Source organism: Notolabrus celidotus, chromosome 4, assembly GCF_009762535.1.
Source record: "Notolabrus celidotus isolate fNotCel1 chromosome 4, fNotCel1.pri, whole genome shotgun sequence".
NCBI lineage: Eukaryota > Metazoa > Chordata > Actinopteri > Labriformes > Labridae > Notolabrus > Notolabrus celidotus.
Window position 1 is genome coordinate 30981078 of NC_048275.1, and position 19332 is coordinate 31000409.

General features: G+C 37.7%; 1 protein-coding gene across 3 annotated transcripts in view; it reads right to left on the reverse strand.

Moving 5' to 3' along the window:
• Positions 1–2359: 2359 nt before the first annotated feature.
• hectd2 (HECT domain containing 2) overlaps positions 2360–19332 on the reverse strand; it is a 60014-nt gene continuing 43041 nt past the window's right edge. For all 3 annotated transcript variants that reach the window (XM_034682432.1, XM_034682431.1, XM_034682433.1), the window contains exons 17-22: positions 17046–17120; positions 12786–12873; positions 11196–11302; positions 5916–6031; positions 4813–4956; positions 2360–3959 (exon numbers count right to left, since the gene is read on the reverse strand). In XM_034682432.1, the coding sequence (XP_034538323.1) occupies positions 3839–3959; positions 4813–4956; positions 5916–6031; positions 11196–11302; positions 12786–12873; positions 17046–17120 (651 nt within the window). In that variant the 3' untranslated portion in view covers positions 2360–3838. The remainder of the gene's footprint in view (positions 3960–4812; positions 4957–5915; positions 6032–11195; positions 11303–12785; positions 12874–17045; positions 17121–19332) is intronic.

Consider the following 19332-nt stretch of genomic DNA (forward strand, 5'->3'; position numbering starts at 1 on the left):
TTGATTCTGATCGGTTAAAACCCCTTGACAAACCCCCTTGTTAACTTTCACAAACATGAAAGTAACAACTAATGTCCAATCAACCCAAGGAAAAGTGTTCCGGCACATTTTGCTTCTGCTTGTTGACACCATAGACCGTTAGGTGAGGTAAAACCGTTGGTTTCCGTTCACATCAAAATAATACGGCTAAAACGCTAGTCTCGGTTAGCAACAACATGGATATTTACATCTTGAATCCTGTCCAGAATTTCTAGCAACGAGCAGATCAGGTGAGAGAAACTTTCGGTTACTGGTCACTGAAAAGAAACTTAAATCATTAGCAGTGGTGATGATAGCAGCATTGTTCAAAGTTGTGACTTTTCCCTCGTTTATTTTTAAAGGTGTGAACTGCAGAGCTCAGAGAAGGAGAGCTGAATGAGGACAGTTTCAGGTTAAATCGACCGCAACAGGCAGATAAGAATCAATCGCCATGGAACACAAACTGCAGTCAAATCTATTTTTTAAAAACTGTACACTTAAAATTATTTTAAATCAATAAAGTAATCTGTTAATCAACGTGTCTGTATCTGAAGTTAGTAGCTGGGTAATAAGCAGGATAATGCTTGGTTAGCTTGTCTCACCATGTCTGGATTCTTTTTCTCATAACTACCTGATAACCATACATAATCCCTTACTTAGATGCTATTAAACTGTTTCTATCAATAATCAGTTAAACAGTCAAATCTTGGTTCTAAAACAAGGTCAGGATACAAGTGAAAGTGTATAATTATTGTGCTGATTGTCACACTGGATATCCATTAGCCAGGTTAGCACAGTGCATGTAAACGCTTTCTCAGATTAAGCTAGATGAGCAACCTGTGGGTACAATACAAAGGAGAGTATATAGTTATCAAGATCATTTCAGAGTTTCACGACTACGAAGGTGGTTTATGTCTAGATCACAATGGTAATTTATGCTGAACACCTAACCTGCACTGACCGATCTTGAGCCTGGAACTCTGTCAGCTGATCATGAGGGGAGGAGAGAGAGAGAGACCAGCAGGACACTTTTTCTACTGCTGTAATTTCATATTAATAAAAAAGTATAAAAGTGCTCTACTGATATCATCCGTCAACTGAGAATAAAGTAGGCAAACAACAGAGCCTTGAAGTTGGTATACTTATTTGAGACAATCATGTTTTCATATAGATTTTTATTATCACCATACCGTCAGGGCTGCAGATGAAGTAGTACGTCTAAAACTGTCAGAGCTGAAATCAGAGTAACAAATCAGATTCAGGGAATAATCGGTTATGTAATTTGATTTATTATGATGATATCTATCGGGCAGTACGTACAGGAAAGAGACACGTCTTAAATGTGCTCTAGATTATTTTTCCTTTCTCTGCCAGTGCTGTCGTTTTGAAAATGCAGTCGTGATGGGTTTAGTCTTGATTATGAGTTTAACTTCTTCATATGTTTCCTGTATCACAGTTTCTAAAATATGATGACATGCTGACGACACACTTGTTCTTGTTTATGATTGGTCAGATGTTGCTGACACAGCCCTGTTCACGTGAAAGCACTCACATTAGCTCCGAGATGATTTATCGTAGACATAGCCGGCTTTGTGAGACCACTTAGCTTCTTCTCCTCTTCTCCTCGTCATTGAAGAAAGTAACGAACAGATACCTGGGTATGTTAAGCTCACTCCATAATATAATATGAGTTAAATGGTGACATGAGTGCATGAAAACCCACTTAGTAAAAGCCATCTTTCGATGAATAATTAGAACCAGATGAACAAGTTTTGCCCATGGAGATCCTTATTTATTGAATCATGAAAGTAAGCAAACATCTTGAAGAGAGATGAAACTTAAAAGTGAGAGACAAAACATGACATATACAGTCTATGAAAAAAAGGCTAATGAAGTCATTCTAATGGCCAAATTCCACCACAGCTGTGTCCAGTCCATCTCCGATCTGTCAGGGCACTGATAGGATCTGATAGGTTTCTATTGTAGTCAATGTGTTAACTTCCACTGGATCCGCTCCGTTCCACTCCGGCTGTGTCTCTGATCCGGTAGGTCCGTGCTATGTTCTGAAAATGCAGCCAGTGGGTGTTGACAGACAAGAGCATGGAGCAGGACCACAGGGGATTGGAGACGGACTGGACATGGACCAGGCACGGATCTGGTGGAAGTCCAATGTTAGTCTCCAATCAGAGTTTGAAGACTTAAAGTCGCACTTGTTTCCATGAGGTCATGAGGCAGGCAAAGAATCATTCTGTCAATATTGCTACAATCAAATTTCTATCCAACACTGGCAGCTGTGAGCAAAAAAAGTCTTCTGTAGCTAAGTGAGGAAGAAAATATAATATCTTTTGACATGTGGAGGGCTTGTATTTCCAAGATAGATACAATAACAAAACATATTAGCAATGAATGCCAGAAACATGTGCTTAAGTTAAAATGCTTTGAGCTCAAGATTTAAAAAAAATGCAAGAGTAGAGCCAAACTCAAATATCAGTCTGAAAATATGTTCCTCAATTAATAGTCAACATCTGCAAGCTTCTGGCTGCAGGTCAATGGTCTTTCCCTAGTCTAAGAGCAGCCATGTTACTTTACAACAACATAAAAGAACCCAAACATACACTGAACTGTTACTGAACAGCTCTGTTTCAACTTGTTACAACAAGATTACAACATTAAAAGCATTTCTGCTGCAGCCTTCTGTTCACAAAAACAGGCAACAATGTCAAAAAGCAACGTCAAACACTTCAACAGACAATCTCTATCTCATGATACACAAAAGCAATCTTCTCCCAGCAAAGCTTTACAGTGTGCTGCAAACAAAGCAAAACCATACGACACGTTTTCTATGCCTTCATAAAAATATATCCAAAAGTCTCAAAAGCATTGAAGTCAGAAATGACACAAAACAGGAAGTATTACAATTATACAACTCAAAGAATAATGTTCTCCATAACCCTGGTGACACTGCTCCCTGCTTTTTCTTTACCTTCATGTTGTGCTGTCATTGCTTTCATAAAGTTATTCACACAATGTTATTTCTCTCCCTCTCTTTTTCAGACTCATTATAGATTTTTTATTTTTTGGATTCAATAAAATTCAGAGCTATTTGTTTCAGTCATATATTTTAAATCATATCAGTTTTCACATGACAATTTAATTTAAGACTGGGGCTGAAACTCAGAGAAAAAAGCTGTGTTTATAATTTAATCTGTGGTCTCTCATTTAACCTAGTGTCAAATATTTGGCTTTCTGTTTCATAAATAGTCATATTAATTATAATAAGTATAACCTGAGCAAACCAGTAACCTATTTTACATAAGGGATGTTTACTTTTTGGTTACAAAAGGTTTGTAGACACAAAACAACAAAATAAGTGAAGTGTTTTCAGTGGGTTCCAACCTGACATATTAAATAATTATCTAATGACTTAACTGTGACTATGATATATTTCTAGAAGTTATCTTTCTTTGTGATATCTACTCACATAACAATCTGAATTTCTTCATATTATATGACTTTGAATCAGAAATGTGCAAAAAGTAGGATTTCTAGTGTTACTGTGAATCTGTTTCAGGAGAACTTGCATCTTCACTGCTCAAGATGTCCACAATTGAGTCATGTCCAACACAAAATTGCGTCACACTCAATAACAACATTGCCTGACCATGAAAGCACTTGCTGAGACAGTTGATCCCTTTAAAGTCTGATCCACGACCACAGAGATATGTAAGGTGCTTCTTAGCTGTTGTGACAAACACATAGCGCCGCTAACAGTTTGTGTGCTAATTGTTTGCGTGTACATGTGTGAGTGTATGTAGGCTGGTTACTCGAGGCCGAAACCCTCAGCATTTGAAATTGCAATGGTGAGTTTGTGTTTGAGCTCCTTCCTAGTTCGGTAGGGAGGCAAACAGATCTGATTGAAGCAGGTGTGAGAGATCGGCAACCTGCAGGGACAGACGAGAAGAGAGAGAGCAGAAATTGTTAACACAACTTGGAAAAGTGTTGCAACATTTAGCTCTCAAACTTAAAGCTGGGGTTGGTAGTCAGATTTAGATACACTTTTTTTTATACTGGTTAAAATGATCTCTATGTCCCGATGGCAATCAAAACATAATGTGTTCTTAAAAAAGAGAGAAAAAAGGCGCTATCTACAGCCGGAGTAAACCTAGGAAAACACCAACCAATCCCTGCTATCAGGAGCCAAATTATGAAACCAATTAAATCCCGTCCTGCCGTTGTGCCCGCCTCCTGCACGTACATTTCATGTACACAACACAAAAAAATGTGTTTAATGCTTGTCCATCCATCCAGCTTGAAATTAGCCTCTGTGGTGAAACTTAAAGTTGACCTTTACTTTCAGATCCAAAATGTGTCTAAGTAAGAAAACAGTTTTTGAACCAGATTCAAGGTTTTTGCTGTTAAAGCTCAGTGTGTTGTGTCTTCTGCAGTCCAGATCACTCAACATTGTGATTAAGGTCACCTCAGAACAGAAAAGATAAGTGTCTCTGTTGGCCGGTTCAAACACACAGATAATCTAATCTGAGTGAGGAGATTGACGGTTTATTGGAGCAGTAGATTGTGTTAATGTCTCATCCTTCAGGCTGTAGATAAAGGTATCAGAGATAAGATGTAATCATGTCTGTCCTATTGGTTTTGTGTGGACTTCATTTGCTTGATAAGTATGTAATCATTTTTAGTTTATATCAGGATCACTGATAAAGGCTGTTTCATGTACATATACATTTGTTACACTGAGTTCTGGTCTGAATGTGTTTTGAGCTATTTATTTTAACCTACCAGTCAGTTGGAACCTCGATTTTGGAGATTTTGAAGTTGAGGTCAGCCATTCCTCCAACAGGAACGCGGTCACTCCCTGTGGCAAAGTGGAGGAGCTTCTTCTGCAGCTCCAGAGGGAAGGCCAACACCACATCCCAGAAACACCTGGTGCAACAAAACAAATAACACAAACATTCAAAATAATTCAGAAGAAGTGGTGGATTAGAACTATTAGGTCAAGTTCAGTTTTTTGAGAGGATACTTTTTAAAGTTTTATTTGCATCAAAATGCATTTGGATTACCTGATGCAGGTCATTTTGGAATATTTTTTCTTTCTTTTTTGTTTTTTTTCAGCTATTACATTTAATCAAAAACAAAAACAGAGTTGTATCAGTATGACAAAGAAAAGAAAATTAATAATCTTGATTTTTGCGTTATTTCTAAACTGATTTAATGAGACACAAACAGGTGATTGTCAGACAGACAGTTTTAAAGTTGTGTAACTGGCCTGCAGCTGTCTGTTGTTAAGTGTCAGCACTGTGCTGGGTTACATTATCTGTGCCTGACAAGTGTTGGCTGGATTTTATGCAGGAAACAAAAGGACTGAAGGACATCTGTGTGTATCTGTGTGTTTGTGTGTGTAGAGGGAAAGAAAGAGAGAGAGAGAGAGAGAGAGAGAGAGAGAGAGAGAGAGAGAGAGAGAGAGAGAGAGAGAGACAAGGTTTCTTCCTGTTACAAAACTAATACCCTGCCTGTTTGCAGTTTAATAACAATGCAAACCATTTGTCAACCATCACGAACTCTGAAATGAAAAAAATGAAAAAACAAAACAACTCTTGTCGGGATGAGAAGAAACAAACTGGGCCACAAATCTACTGGTATTTTTCAGTTGTAAGCAGCAAGAGCTGAGCAGTACTTACATAATGATTTTCAGATTGTTTGAAATTTGGTATTGATAAAAAAGTAGACTGTCCTAACAAGACACACAAACACATTGTTTTAATTTGTTCAAACACTGGAACTATATCAACCATCTCTATGAAAACACAATGAACAGGTGTAATATTTTGCTACATAGACTTATGGGTTAGTTTCAGTCAAAAGAAAGTGTGTGGGTGTTCTACCGTATAGTGGTGTCGGTCTTGCTGTATCCTTCATACTGAGCAGCTTTCTGCAGAGCGCTCATGTCGAGCTCAGGACTCCCGCACACCAACATCTCCACCTCCTCTGGCCGCAGCAACTGCAAACACAAAGAACAGATAGTAAATACACACAAACTGCATAATGAACAACTCAGACACTTTATGCACGTGATAATTTGGAGAATAGATCTTGTGCTGGGCAAAAGGAAAGAATGTAGAATTGTCTTTTAACATCGCCTATTAATAACTATAGGTAGTTGAAAATAATGAAAGACTTGACAATGTAGGACGATGCAAGACACGTAACATGCTGTAACATGGTAAAAACTACAAAGATAAACTCTCTTTAACACTAGAACCGTGATATTAATTTGAACATACATATTTTAAGAATAACGACAGATTTCATAGATGCATAATTGCCTGTAAATCTCTCATGGAGGTAAGTCTCATGGTGCCAGTTGGACAATACTACTACTACTACTACATTTAGTTTCACTTTAGAACTACAGTTCCTCAGTGATATGTGGCTGAAACCTGCAGGTCATGCTTCTAACTCTGGCAGTGCGAGTGTCGGGCCAAGCCCACTGAGCTACAGCCACCATAAGAAAGGATTTCATGAAAACAGCCTGATGCACTCAATATCAGCCTTTCAGAATAATTTCCACTAAAACACAACAGCCGTCAGACGTAACACTCATATCCGCCAATTGACTGGTGCAAGACCAGCCTGCAAGAGCAACACAACCAGTAAACTGGAAGTAGAAACAGGAAGTTGTACTTCATCAGAGTAGCTGATAACTTAAAGTGTGTCAAACTGTGAGAAAGTCCCATCTTCCTGTTTAACAGTGAGAAAGTAAAAGACCACATTTCAGAACTCATCTGTAGAAATATAGCTCAGCAGGTCCCTTATGTAGGTCAAAACAGTCAAGTATAAAAAGTAGACTAGAATAGTGTTTGAAATACAGTATATTCTATGTAAAACACACAGTTACATAAAAGAATAATTTGGATTGGACCTTAACCTCTGACAGTCTAATGAACTCAAAGCAAAAAACTCCCGTCCCGGTTTCATAACCAATTCATGCATGCCTAATGATGAAACACACAACACCACCAAACCACAAACACACACACAGAAACACACACACCCAGGCCTGTCTGGTCACATCCTGCACGTCACACATTGTAGACGTGACTGAAGGATCAAATACAAAAACCAGAGTCAGACTGACAGACATATGTAGACTACAACAGTTATTGTCTTAGAAGTGTGTGCTATGTACCACACTTTAAACATGCGAAAAAAGAACACGAAAACAATCAAACAAACAAAACGTACACGTAATTTATGAAGACTATGATATACATCTGGATGATTAGCACTTTGGGTTATGTAACTTGGAACTTTTACTTTGCTAGATGACATAAAAAATGGTTGCATCATCCTGGATCCACATGCTAAAGTGGCCACTTTTGAATATTTGCACACATCATTTCTGCAGATATTAAGAAATATACTGTATACATTTATGTTTATATAAAAATGCAAACAGCTTGTTATCATTTCTCATAATCATACTGTTCATTAGAAAATCTACAACCAATTTTCTTTTTAAACGAAATAATAAGGTTCAAATTCAAATACTTCTCTCTATCCAAATAACAACAAATCTACTTTTTGCAGGACCGTCAGAAATTATGTGTTAATCCCAATACAATTAAGGTCCAAAATGAATTCCTTTTTTTTTTTTTTTAAATGACTTGCTATTTTGTCCTTTTTGGCACACTGTAGTTAAGTTGCCTCAGTGTCTTCCTGCTTCCTCCTGCTGCAGGGAAACAACAACACTACTGTGCTTTTGAATGGGACATTTCACTTAAAAAACAACAACTCCTGGACTGTATAATTGACAAGTTAAAAGTAATATGCACTTTGTGTTAAACTAAATTATAATAACGCTGAAGTACCAGAGGTTTGAACTACCACCTACAAGCTAGGTATTTTATATAACAGAACATAAGTGATCTTTTTGTTACGCCTCACAGTTAAAAAACTATCGGGAAAGGTTAAGATTCCTGGAAGTGACTGGGTATTAATAACACTTTATATAAAAACAGGATAAAATATGTTGAGAGTACTCAAGTTGTGGGAGGCAAAGGGAAACAGACCAATAAAGATAGTTCAGGACTTAGCACAGCTGAGATGTGTCCTCCCTCTTCATATTTTAAATCAGCTTGTCCCCCTTTGTGACCCAGATCCAGAATCTGAACTGATAAAGTCAAACTGTCCATCTGACCGTCTTATCTTCTGATTTAACACACAGTTATTTCACTGTGTTCACTCTGCTGCAGAGGAGGGACTCTAAACACAACACTCCAGTAAAAGAAAACATACACACAGTGCTGAAAGGTTCACTGTGAACTTGACTGACCTGACCCTGAACTCAAAACAGCAGAGGAAAGAGGTCAAAGGTCAAACATTAACTTACAGCAGTGTTTTCAGGGGATCTTGTTTTTAAAATAGCCACAATGTCGGAGGAGCCTTTTGGAAATGGGGTCAAATATATAAAACGTTCAAGCTCTTACATTTTAACAAGTTATGTCAATAAATAATAAAGAAAAACACACTCACGATAACAATAATTTCTGCAATGACTAAAAGTTTTCTGCAGATCACTGCTTACTTATTAGCAGTGATGGAAAACTGTGATTATAAAAAGGCACTCCTTCAGTATGAAGCATTTACAGATTCATGTCACATGCTTATTTATTAGCAATGATTGGAAACATTGTAAAAAGGCACTCCTTCAGTATGAAGCCTTTACAGACTCATGTCACGTGCTTCACAAACATATGTTTCTTAGATCAGACATTATGATTCAGAGTGACCTTTAGGCGTTATCTGCCCAACCCACAAACCTGTGTAATAAAGTCGTTTATATGCCACACCTGCCCGCTGGCTAGATCATTGTTATCTGGGCAAAGAGGAAGTGCTGGCTAACTAAGATTTACCTAGCTTCAACAACAAATTTAGAAATAAGCCCCTCTGATGCAAATGTATATTTACCCTTTTTGATAATATAGCCTTTATGGATACAAAAAAATATATAATAAAATAAACAGTGAAGGAAAGAAAGTCTTAAAAAATATCTCAAAAATACATAAAGATATATCTACAGCCAATACACAGGTTTACAAAAAGCAGGAGAAAGAGAAGTGATAACTAAAGTAGCCAAAATATATCAAATCAAATTCTAATTTTTTTTTTTACAGGCTTGGTGCATGTTTTGTTTTTTTCCACTGTGTTTTATAGGGGTCCCTCAGGCCTTTGACCCTTTCCAGGGCCTCAAAAGTTCATCAAACAACAACACCATCTGATTTCAGTCAGCAGCCTTTTATCACTGAAAGCTAACATTTGATGTAGGAGGAAGGCAAACACCATTTACTGCTTGAGTTCCCTTTACAGGCAAATATCTTTATCCATGAGAGAGGAGGGCAAAGACAGATTCAAAAGTTGGATCATAACGCGTGTTCTGGTCACACTGTAAATTTCCAACTACAACACAGTACTGATCAAAATTAAATGATTTTAGTGTTGCTGCACAGGAAATGATTATTTTAAAGATATCAGCAGGTTTCAGATGTTGTTCCAGGAAATGTATAACCCCCATTTATCTGGAAACAAGCCACTGATGTTTGAACAGTTTGTCACACCACATATGACCTCCACTGGGTCCATTCTGTGTTGTGTGTTAGTATGATGACAATGTTAGAGGAATTCAGTATCTATTTTTTTTTCTCCATTAAAACATCTTGACACTACACAGATGACTCAACATATCTGATACCAAGCTGTTAAGATGACACCTGTGACGTATGTTTATTTCCTATTATCATAGATACCAACAAATCCAGTAAGTTTAATGTCATGCAGACATTACAGATAATATGTGGTTAGCAGGTGGTTATGGGAAATAGAATCTTGACAGGGTGAGACAAGACCCCAGCGCGAAGCCAATTTAGCATGCTAACCGAAACCGGCCTTATTTTGCCACATTGTTTTGATGCTAACGGAAGCTAACAGCTTTACTTCACCCTACGTTCTATAGTGTCAACAAGCAGACGCAAAATTTGCCGGAGCTCTTTTCCGCGGATCGATTTGACATGACGTGTGATCATTTTGCCTCTGGCGTTGCTCATGTTAGTGAAAGTTAACAACCATCATCAAGGGGTTTTGACTGATCAGAATCAAGCATCTTACGCAACCAGAAGATCAGTCAGAGTGCCGGGTATAATAAAGCTATTCTACAGAGGGTTCATGAAATTCAGAATCTTAAATATCATATAATATAAATCAAATCCCCCCGGACTGTGGTTGTTGGTGACTATGATAAGTTGGTGTGCTGTGTTGGTCAAATTGTTGCACTCCACATACTTTAAGAGCAAAACTGTTGCCTCTATCTTTACTTGTCATCATGTGTGGGATCTCCTTCTTTCAACACTTGTTTACTTTTTATAATCTTTCAGTGTAGACCAGTCTTAAGTAGAAAGTATTTATAATTGCTGCATTTTTTTAACTACTTGGAGTGAGTGCATAGTGAGGTACATAATCAGCTGCTGGTTGTCCTGACCCACAATATCAAATTTTCTGAACAATGCAATACTTATCTCTTTCTCCTCTATTAGAACATTCAAATGTTTTTACGGCTCCTGCGATGGGTGTTCACAACGCCTGAACTTGGTACTGATGCGTCTTCATGACCTTCAAAAGCAAACTGTCTAAATGTCCTTGAAGCCAGATTTCTTTCCCCAAGCAGCATGCATAACAATGATTTATTCTGTGGGTTGAAGTTAATTCAGCAGGTTACCACAGTAAGATGCCCGGCAAGGCCCGTATGTGTAATTGAATGTGTGTTGGCAACATACCCCAATGTCGCATTTATGCCTCTAAGATTTGGGTCCTACACAAACAAAACCATAAGTGACAAGATTGATAACTTCTACATGCAATATTTAATTGCTTGTAACCACTGCTGTGTGGCAGGTGTAAGGACAGAATCACCAAAAAGTCAGTCTTAAGAGACTTATTACTTTCATGATGTTAAACTTGGTTGAAAATCTTAAATCTTAACATATTTCCAAACTGAAACGGCTCATACCAGCAATAGATAAGAACTGGATGTATGGACTATTGGAAAGTTTGCAAGTTGTGTTTGAGAATCCATCAAATACTGCATGCACAAGAACTTACTACAGACTCACCATAAGAGCATCAGAGGCACACACACTATGAAAGCCATGGTAGAAGGCAGCAAACTGTTTGTTAATGGATTTATTTAGCAGGAAGTCGACGTAGAGCTGGACATACTCTGTGGAGAGAGAAGAAACACAACAGTGAGATTTTTTCTTAATTCCATTACAGACTTTTACCATTTTCCCCTCCAGTGTTGGCTCTTTCATTGAAAAGGAGGAAAAAGACAGCAAGCCGGAGCTGGGAGCCACTGGATGGAAAATGAGGTTTAATAACAGAAATAAAGCTTGACTTCATCCATTAAATGGAACAAAGAAGCTTTTGAGCTGAACCAGCTTTCTCTGTTGGTGCTACAGTGATGAAATGGTAAGCCTTCACTGTAGTCAAGGTACGAAGCCCATAGCATGGTAGCATTGGCTTTGAAGTTTATGTTTGGATCAACTACACCCCAAAATAGCTTGTTGCTACTGGTATTTCTATGCCACATTATCAAGGTTTTGCTTCTTCTTGTACCTCAAACAATGGCGTCTGAAACCCAGTCATTCATTTTGGAATTTGAGTTGAGGGTTGTTGAACAAAAAATACTCAATGCAGTATGTACACAATATATAGTTGCAGACTTTGGGACTGACTATCCTCATTTGAGTTTGGTTCACATGGAAACTAACAGGCTGTAGCAGCTAGCTACCAATTAGCAGCTATAGCGACCAGTTAGCTAGCTACCAGTTAGCAGCTGTAGCTACCAATGAGCATAAGGCACAGTGGTGTCCTCCCTATTCAGTACTATGCTAGAAAGCAGGTTGATCCCAATGTCAACCAAAACAAGTTCCATTTTTGGTCCCAAAATTCTCTAAACATTATTTATCCATATTACAGCTAAATTGCCCAGGGCAAAGCTAGAGGAGATTAAAATGCGTGTCAAAATGTTCAAGTATTCATATACTCTTTGCTTGGTAATTTAGCTGTAATATGGAAAGATAATGTTTAGACATTTTTGGGAACAAAATGTAAATGCACTTTAGTGCAACAGAACTGGCTCTGGACAGTGGGATCGACCTGCATTTTAGCATAGTAGTGAAACTACGGTCAACACTACCTGATGCTAATGCTATTACATAACAATTTTGACAAACATCTTAATCTCCTTCAGTTCTGACCTTGTGCAAATTACTACATGTACGGTATATAAATAGTGGCGATCTTTCAATGCATGTTTTCCAAAGTGAGCTTACATTTTTTTCTGGTTTTCCAAAGAAAATGAACCCCAAGAAGTAGGCTCTAATGAGGTGTGTTGGTTCTTTAAACATTTAATGGATGAAGGGTGTAGCTAGTCCTTGATTTGTGTTTTAACCTTGCTTAGATGTGAGAAATGATTTGTGGGTGTTTGAGTGATTTCTGCTTTATTGCATTGCTGAGCATCTCCTTCAGGATTTCAACCAGTTTTTGTTCTAGTGAAGTGTGGTAAACTAGCTGAACGCTGGTTTGTGCAGGTGTAAAGGTAGTCTGTCAGTGAGCTCGTTACTCGACCAGCAGTGAATGACTCAGAGGTCATTCACTGCTGAAATATGAAGTTCGTGCTCGGCCTCTCAGTGTAAACTTACCCTTCCTGTTCTGCTTGGTGACAGGGATTTTATCTCCACCAGGCTTCAGGTTGTAGGATTTGGCAATGCCCATTTCCTCCTGAAACACCTGCAAAACAAACAGAGTATAAAGTCATCAAGGTGGAGCTGAGGATTGTCATGACTAAATAATTAACTGAAACCTGTTTTGTTTTTGTTTTGTGTCCATAAAATGTTAAATTGTAATTTGGCTGTGTTTTAAATGTGTCTTTCCTTTCCCTATTTGCAAATAAAAGCTCACACAACTTGAGCCTAGGAACTGGATATATAACATAATGCCTTTTTTCATGACAAATTTAATTGAAACAAACAATTCAACTTATTTTGATGGCCTGTAAGTAAAGCTGTTCTAAAGTGTTCATACTTAAGAGATTACAGGACACCACAGGCAGAGAGAACACTTGTGAAAGCCATGAGTAACTGTCAAAACATGTCTCACACTGTTCAACAGACTCAAAATACTTCTACCTCAGGGGTAATGTAAGGAAGCTATAAAACCTCAACAGCACTACATCTTAAATAACACGAGAAGATTGATCTTCTATAAACTGTTCAGCCAACTTTAGTTTCTTAAAATGTCTGTTTTAAAGCTGGACCAACAAATATTTTATATCAACTCTAGAATAAAATAACAAGTGTATTTTAATCACCGGTACAGCCAAACCCAGAGATCTTTCCCCCTGACTGTCAAGTTGTCCTCAGTTCCCCTCGGCACTATACCATCATGGCAATACATTGAGACTCTGCATCAGAGTGTGATGTACAACATTAAAGCACGTGTGATTATAATGTCTGTACATTACACATTCTCTCTGTATTTCACACTATAACCTCTGCACACACCCATCAAACATTAAAGCTTATCAATTTAACTTTATGAATACAGAAATGTGTAATTTTTCTAACAGTCTTTAAATTCTGTATTTTTTTAAAATGTTCTAATTCTATCTATTCCTATCTTCATCCTATTAAACTACTTGGAGATGAACTTGCTTCTGGTTCTGATACAACTTACTGGTTTGGTTTTGTGGCATATGACTTACACAGTATGACTTTTAGCATTTTTTAAGCACTTTTTTAGCATTTGCAGCTGCTGTCTTCTGAAAATAGGTGAGATACTAACAGCAACTCAAATGTTTACTCAGTACAACATCCCACAATCAATCTGACAAGGTGAGGAGTTGCACAGAAATCGCAACTGCAAGTTAGCTAGGCACCTAGCTAGGCACCTAGCAATGTTTAGCATGATAGCCATCCCGTCCTGCACCCTGGTTGTTCACCCTGAAGCTTGGTTTATAATTCTGTGCCGAATCGATGGCGTATAGATACCACTACCAGCCCAACTGACCACACCGATAACCTCAAAGTAAGGACACGATTCCAGGAAGTTGCTGTGTTCAGCTAAGAAATGGTTTTACATTATAACAGCATTTTACATATTTTCTGTAAGGTGCTTGACTTATCATGTGCTACGGCTCCTGGTATACAGTCATGAGTGGGTTCAATTTTATATGTTATAAAATTATCTTATTTTTCTCCCTTGGTCGACAAGGAAACACTTCATAAGAGGCACATAAATAAAACGCTGGCTTTATGGTTAGATGTAAGTTTAGTTGATGGTGAGGAGCTATAGGGAAAGAATGATAGTGAATTATAGCGACGGCTTTTGCAAGAACAGCAGTACACACTTATATGTGTGCAGTAAATAGAGGGGTATAAATACAGTCAAAGACACACACCAATACAGAAAAACAAACATACAGAAAAAACAGGGAGTCACGGTGACTGAGTGACACATAGAAACTACAGAGAGAAAGAGAGTGTGTGTCAGTGTATTGCAGGTCAGGAGGTTCGGCCATACCACAGTGGTGTGACTGTAGCCTGTCTATAGCTCCAACTGTGAGCTCACACTGAGGGTTAAAATAACACCTCCACTCCGGCTTTTACATAATACGTCTGTTCCTGCTACGTATATTCCCAGTTGCACCATAAAGCATTCCATTATACATGGTAACCTTACTCAGCCAGTTCTGACAGGCCTGCTTCATGAAACATGCTGATGTCATGTCATGTAAAACACAGTAAAAGTAACTCTGAGGTATGTGCTGAGGGCCAGAAAGTCTGTGTGTAAAGCAGCCTGTACAACTTGTAATACAGTGTGAGTCTTCATGGCTGTTTTTAATAGTTTTATTTAAAGGATTTTGCTCTTTCAGTGCAAGATAAGTTACTTTATTAATACAAAAAAACTTGCAGTCCTTAGGTTATGGGAAGGAAATGTTTTGCAAGTAAAAGAGCAGATTTTCAGCATTCCTGTTCCAGTTACCATCTGACAATATATCAAGGAAGTTACATTTTTGGGTCACTTCCAGCTGTGACTTCAGTCTGCAGTGCCTCATAGCAGGAAGTATTCTGACCCATCACATGGTTTTACCTAAGTTGCAGATTGTTTGCAGAGATATTTCTCCTAAGTAAACATCAGTGATAACACACACAATGTTTCATAATCAAGCATAAATAATCTTTTTGCCGAACTGATATTCATTCAAAGTTCTTTATTCATTCCTTTCACAAGAAATCTTACTGATGCAAATTTTCTGCTTTGTTAACACTTAAAACACAGCAAATGGAAATCACCTGCCAATGCATGAATCAATGCTTTTACTTATTTTGATACCGCTTGTAAGAGTATTCTAAAATGTTCTAAACCCTTTAAGCTGCACAAGCTATCATACAATGTTCTGTAGACCAATGAACCATAACAACTGAGAAAAATAGATGTCTATATTGCATGAATTATAAGACATTATCATTTTGACACAGCGTATTACATTATGAATACAGCTTGGTGAATGAACATTCAAACGTTTTGATCCCTGACATTCTAAATGCAAGAACATGAAAAAAAAAGATTTCTTGTATGCTGTGTCCACCAACAGCATATTATTGTTTTCGCAAAGGCCTGTGTCCCATTACAAAACAATGCAGTTAAGTGTTTTTAGCACTTGGAATCTGAAGCACAAAAACGCCCTCAGTGTCAGCTGTGTCTGGTCTCTGCACTCTGAGTTGAAATAATGTCCATTGTTGGTACACCGTTGCACTTGCCAATGGCATTTCCTCCTCATGAACCAATCAAAACCAAGATGGGGCAGAACTTGAGATATTAACTTTGTAAACAACAGTGGTGGAGAAACTCATGAGTCTTGCGTTTTTGCAAGTATAACTTCACTATCTGTGCTGCTGCTAACCCCAGGACACACCCGGACATCAGTCCATAGGTTTCAAGTTTTCATGGCTAAAAGGTCATTGAATAAAAGTGAATATTAAGGATAAATCTATGTAAATAGACTTGGTGGTCACTACTGAAGGATGCAAAATTGCTGTAAGACACTTTTGGTGACATATCAATTAGAAAAGCACACTGATATTGAGGTTGTAGGTGCTGCCATCTCAAAATAAAAGCATTGGTAAACACAAGCCCTTCAGTCTCATGAACTTATGTAACTTTTTTTTTTGTCAATTTTTTTAAATTTCTGAGATATACCCCTTTTTATGAGGTAATGCATTGCTTATATAGGCCTATATAGGCATATAAGTTCATTGTGATGTATTGTCATTCAAGTTTTTCAACAAATGAAACTATGCATCCTCCCCTGAACCTCGGAGTATAAACTTTAAATTAATAAATAAATAACTATTCAACATCTGATTAATAAGCTGTATGACATCAGTGAGACTGATCCAGATCTCTTCAGGCCTTTATTAAAATCTCACAGCAGTGACAGCAGTCACATCTGTCTGTCAGCACCGTCAGACCTGCCGAGTCACTTTAATCCCTATATCTTTGGTGTGTGTGTGTGTGTGTGTGTGTGTGTGTGTGTGTGTGTGTGTGTGCGTGTGTGTGTGTGTGTGCGTGTGTGTGTGTGTGTGGGTGTGGGTGTGGGTTTGGGTGGGGGTGTGTCAAACTAACTATTCAGAGAGGAGTTTTATAAGTATGCAGATCATTCTCACATCATAAAACAACAGTGAAAACAAAAACAAAGGGAATTCTGGCACAAGCAGTTCAGTTGATACTTTTTTTTCTATCTTAGCCTAACTATTAAGTCTGCGTAATTTTTTTTCTTTTTTAGCATAATCATGCATTAATAAAGAGTCAAAAGCAATGTTAGGAAGAAATTATGATTTTGCCATTATTCAAATCCAAATAAGCCATTGACTTCCTGAAGCTTAAGTGCGTGTTCTTACCTGGAAGGTGAGGTAGAAGTCCTCCTCTACGTTTCCCTCATAGCTCAGCAGCTCTCCCAAACCATGAGCCAGCTCCTGCAGACACACAAGAAATCAGGATCAGGAGAAAACACCCAGTGTTGACACCAAGAGTTTATGGTGTAGTCCCAGATCATAACTAAAATCTGAGAATCTTTCTCCTTTAAAACAGAAAAATACATCATCAAAGTTCAAGTTGTGATAATTTTTCAGAATTTTTCACATTCAGACTGTTTTAAAATTTATAATAATAATAATACTTATTCTAGTTATGTAACTATTTCAATCAGTTAATATCAGAGCACATTGGAGCAAGACAGCAGAACTTAAATTGGAAATAGAGATTCTTACTCTGGCTCACCAAAGTTTGAATATTTGGCAGAGGAGTCGCCTGACTAACCGAGCCTGACGCCAACTACAGGCCTCATATCTGATATCCGGCTGTTATGTAACTGCACGACCCGTTTTAGCATCCCAGAATGTGTGTATGAGTGTTTATTTGTGTGTGTGTGTGTGTGTGTGTATGTGATTTGAGAAGCAGAAATTTCGACCTTCACAGCGAGGAAGGTTTTGGATGTGAATCAGCTCATGGATCAGGTAACTCTGAGCAACAGTGCAGAGACAGTTCCAGACCTTTCTGTTGCAGAGAGAGCAATATCTGTCATGCAATGTGTGTCTGTTGCAGGGTGAAGCCATAAATTGTGCAGACTTTCACTGATTTGCAGACTTTAATGATCATCCCTTGCAGCAAATTGAGGAGACCAATGCGTTGCACTAATGCACCTCACTCTTAATTAGTAATCTCCTCTCTTACAAGGTTTTCAGCCAGTTACTAGAAACATTTGCAAGTGACAACAAGGTAATGTCATTCATTCAAATACAATAGATCGATATTACATATATGTATTCATCTTATAGAATAAGTTCTTGTTCTGCAAAGTTTTCTCTCTTCAAACTTCACATTTTTTCATGTGATGAAAATAAGAACACTGAAGGGATATTATTCTCATGTAAACAAAGAAGTATTCACTTCACTCCGAGACCCACAGAGTACATGATGTGAGTACATTATGTACGACAGTGATGTATACATTGGCAGGCGGGAGTGTGCTAGAAAATCTATATGTGTGTGTGACGTGTGTGTGTATGTGCACGAGTGAGACTTCACTGCTAAAAGGGGGTGTGTATGAGAGACTGAAAGAAAGTGTGCTGTACTGGATGAATAAGCTTCACATCTGGGAACACTCTGCTATTGTAACACTTTTTTTTTTAGGTCTCAGTCACATCAACACATGCAACACATGAATTTCACCAACACAAACTCTCTAAGGAGAACAATCTATGAAACCTTCTGCACACCTTGAAGGGTTGTACTCAGCATTTTGAGCTCATTTGTGCATTAAGGGAGATGAAAGTGTTGAAACAAGAACATGAGTGTGCAGACGGTAAACATGAATAAGTTAAATAAGAGCCAAACATCTTCTTTGAACTGACTCAAAACAACTTCAAAGTGATAAATACACATTCAGAGTTTGGTTACCGATGAAAACAGACCGAATGCATGGAAGTTTGTGACCCTAAGCCTTATGTAACGTCTGGTGAAAGACTTGAGTTTAATGTGATAGCAACTCTCAGTTAAATTTAGACTAGCAGACAATGGTTTCAGCATTCAGGAAGTGGACAAGATGAGATCAAAAGTTAAACTGTGGCACCCTCTAGTGATAGACTAGAGAAATACAAGTGTGAGCATGCAAGAGAAAGACATGGTATGTAGCAGTAATATAATTTAACAAACTGAATTTAGGGTAGTGAAGAGAATTGAAGCCAAACAGAGTCAAGTGTATATGTGTCGGTAAATGTGCTGTAAGTTATTTGTGCTTGATAAGAAATTAAGCACTTGTTTAGTGAGCTGTTAGTGTTTTTATAACCTAATAAAAGATTTTTCATAGTAATATTTTTCAAAATAATTTCAGAATCAGTGACACTCTGGATGGTGTGCATTGAATGAAAATTACATCCATATCATAATCATCTTTCCCCCCTAACTATTCCTGTTTATTTTTCATCCCTGGGGTAAAACAGGACAGTGCTTAAAGTTGGGTATAATATTCTTAATTTAGAATAAACAGTAATTGAATGAGTAAATTAATTAATAAATTATTCAATATATGAAAAAGGAGATTACAGAAAATGTAAAAATGTGTGCAGTATGCATAACTCACATACAAAAATTGAAACGGTAAATGATAAAAATCGAAAGGCAGAGTAT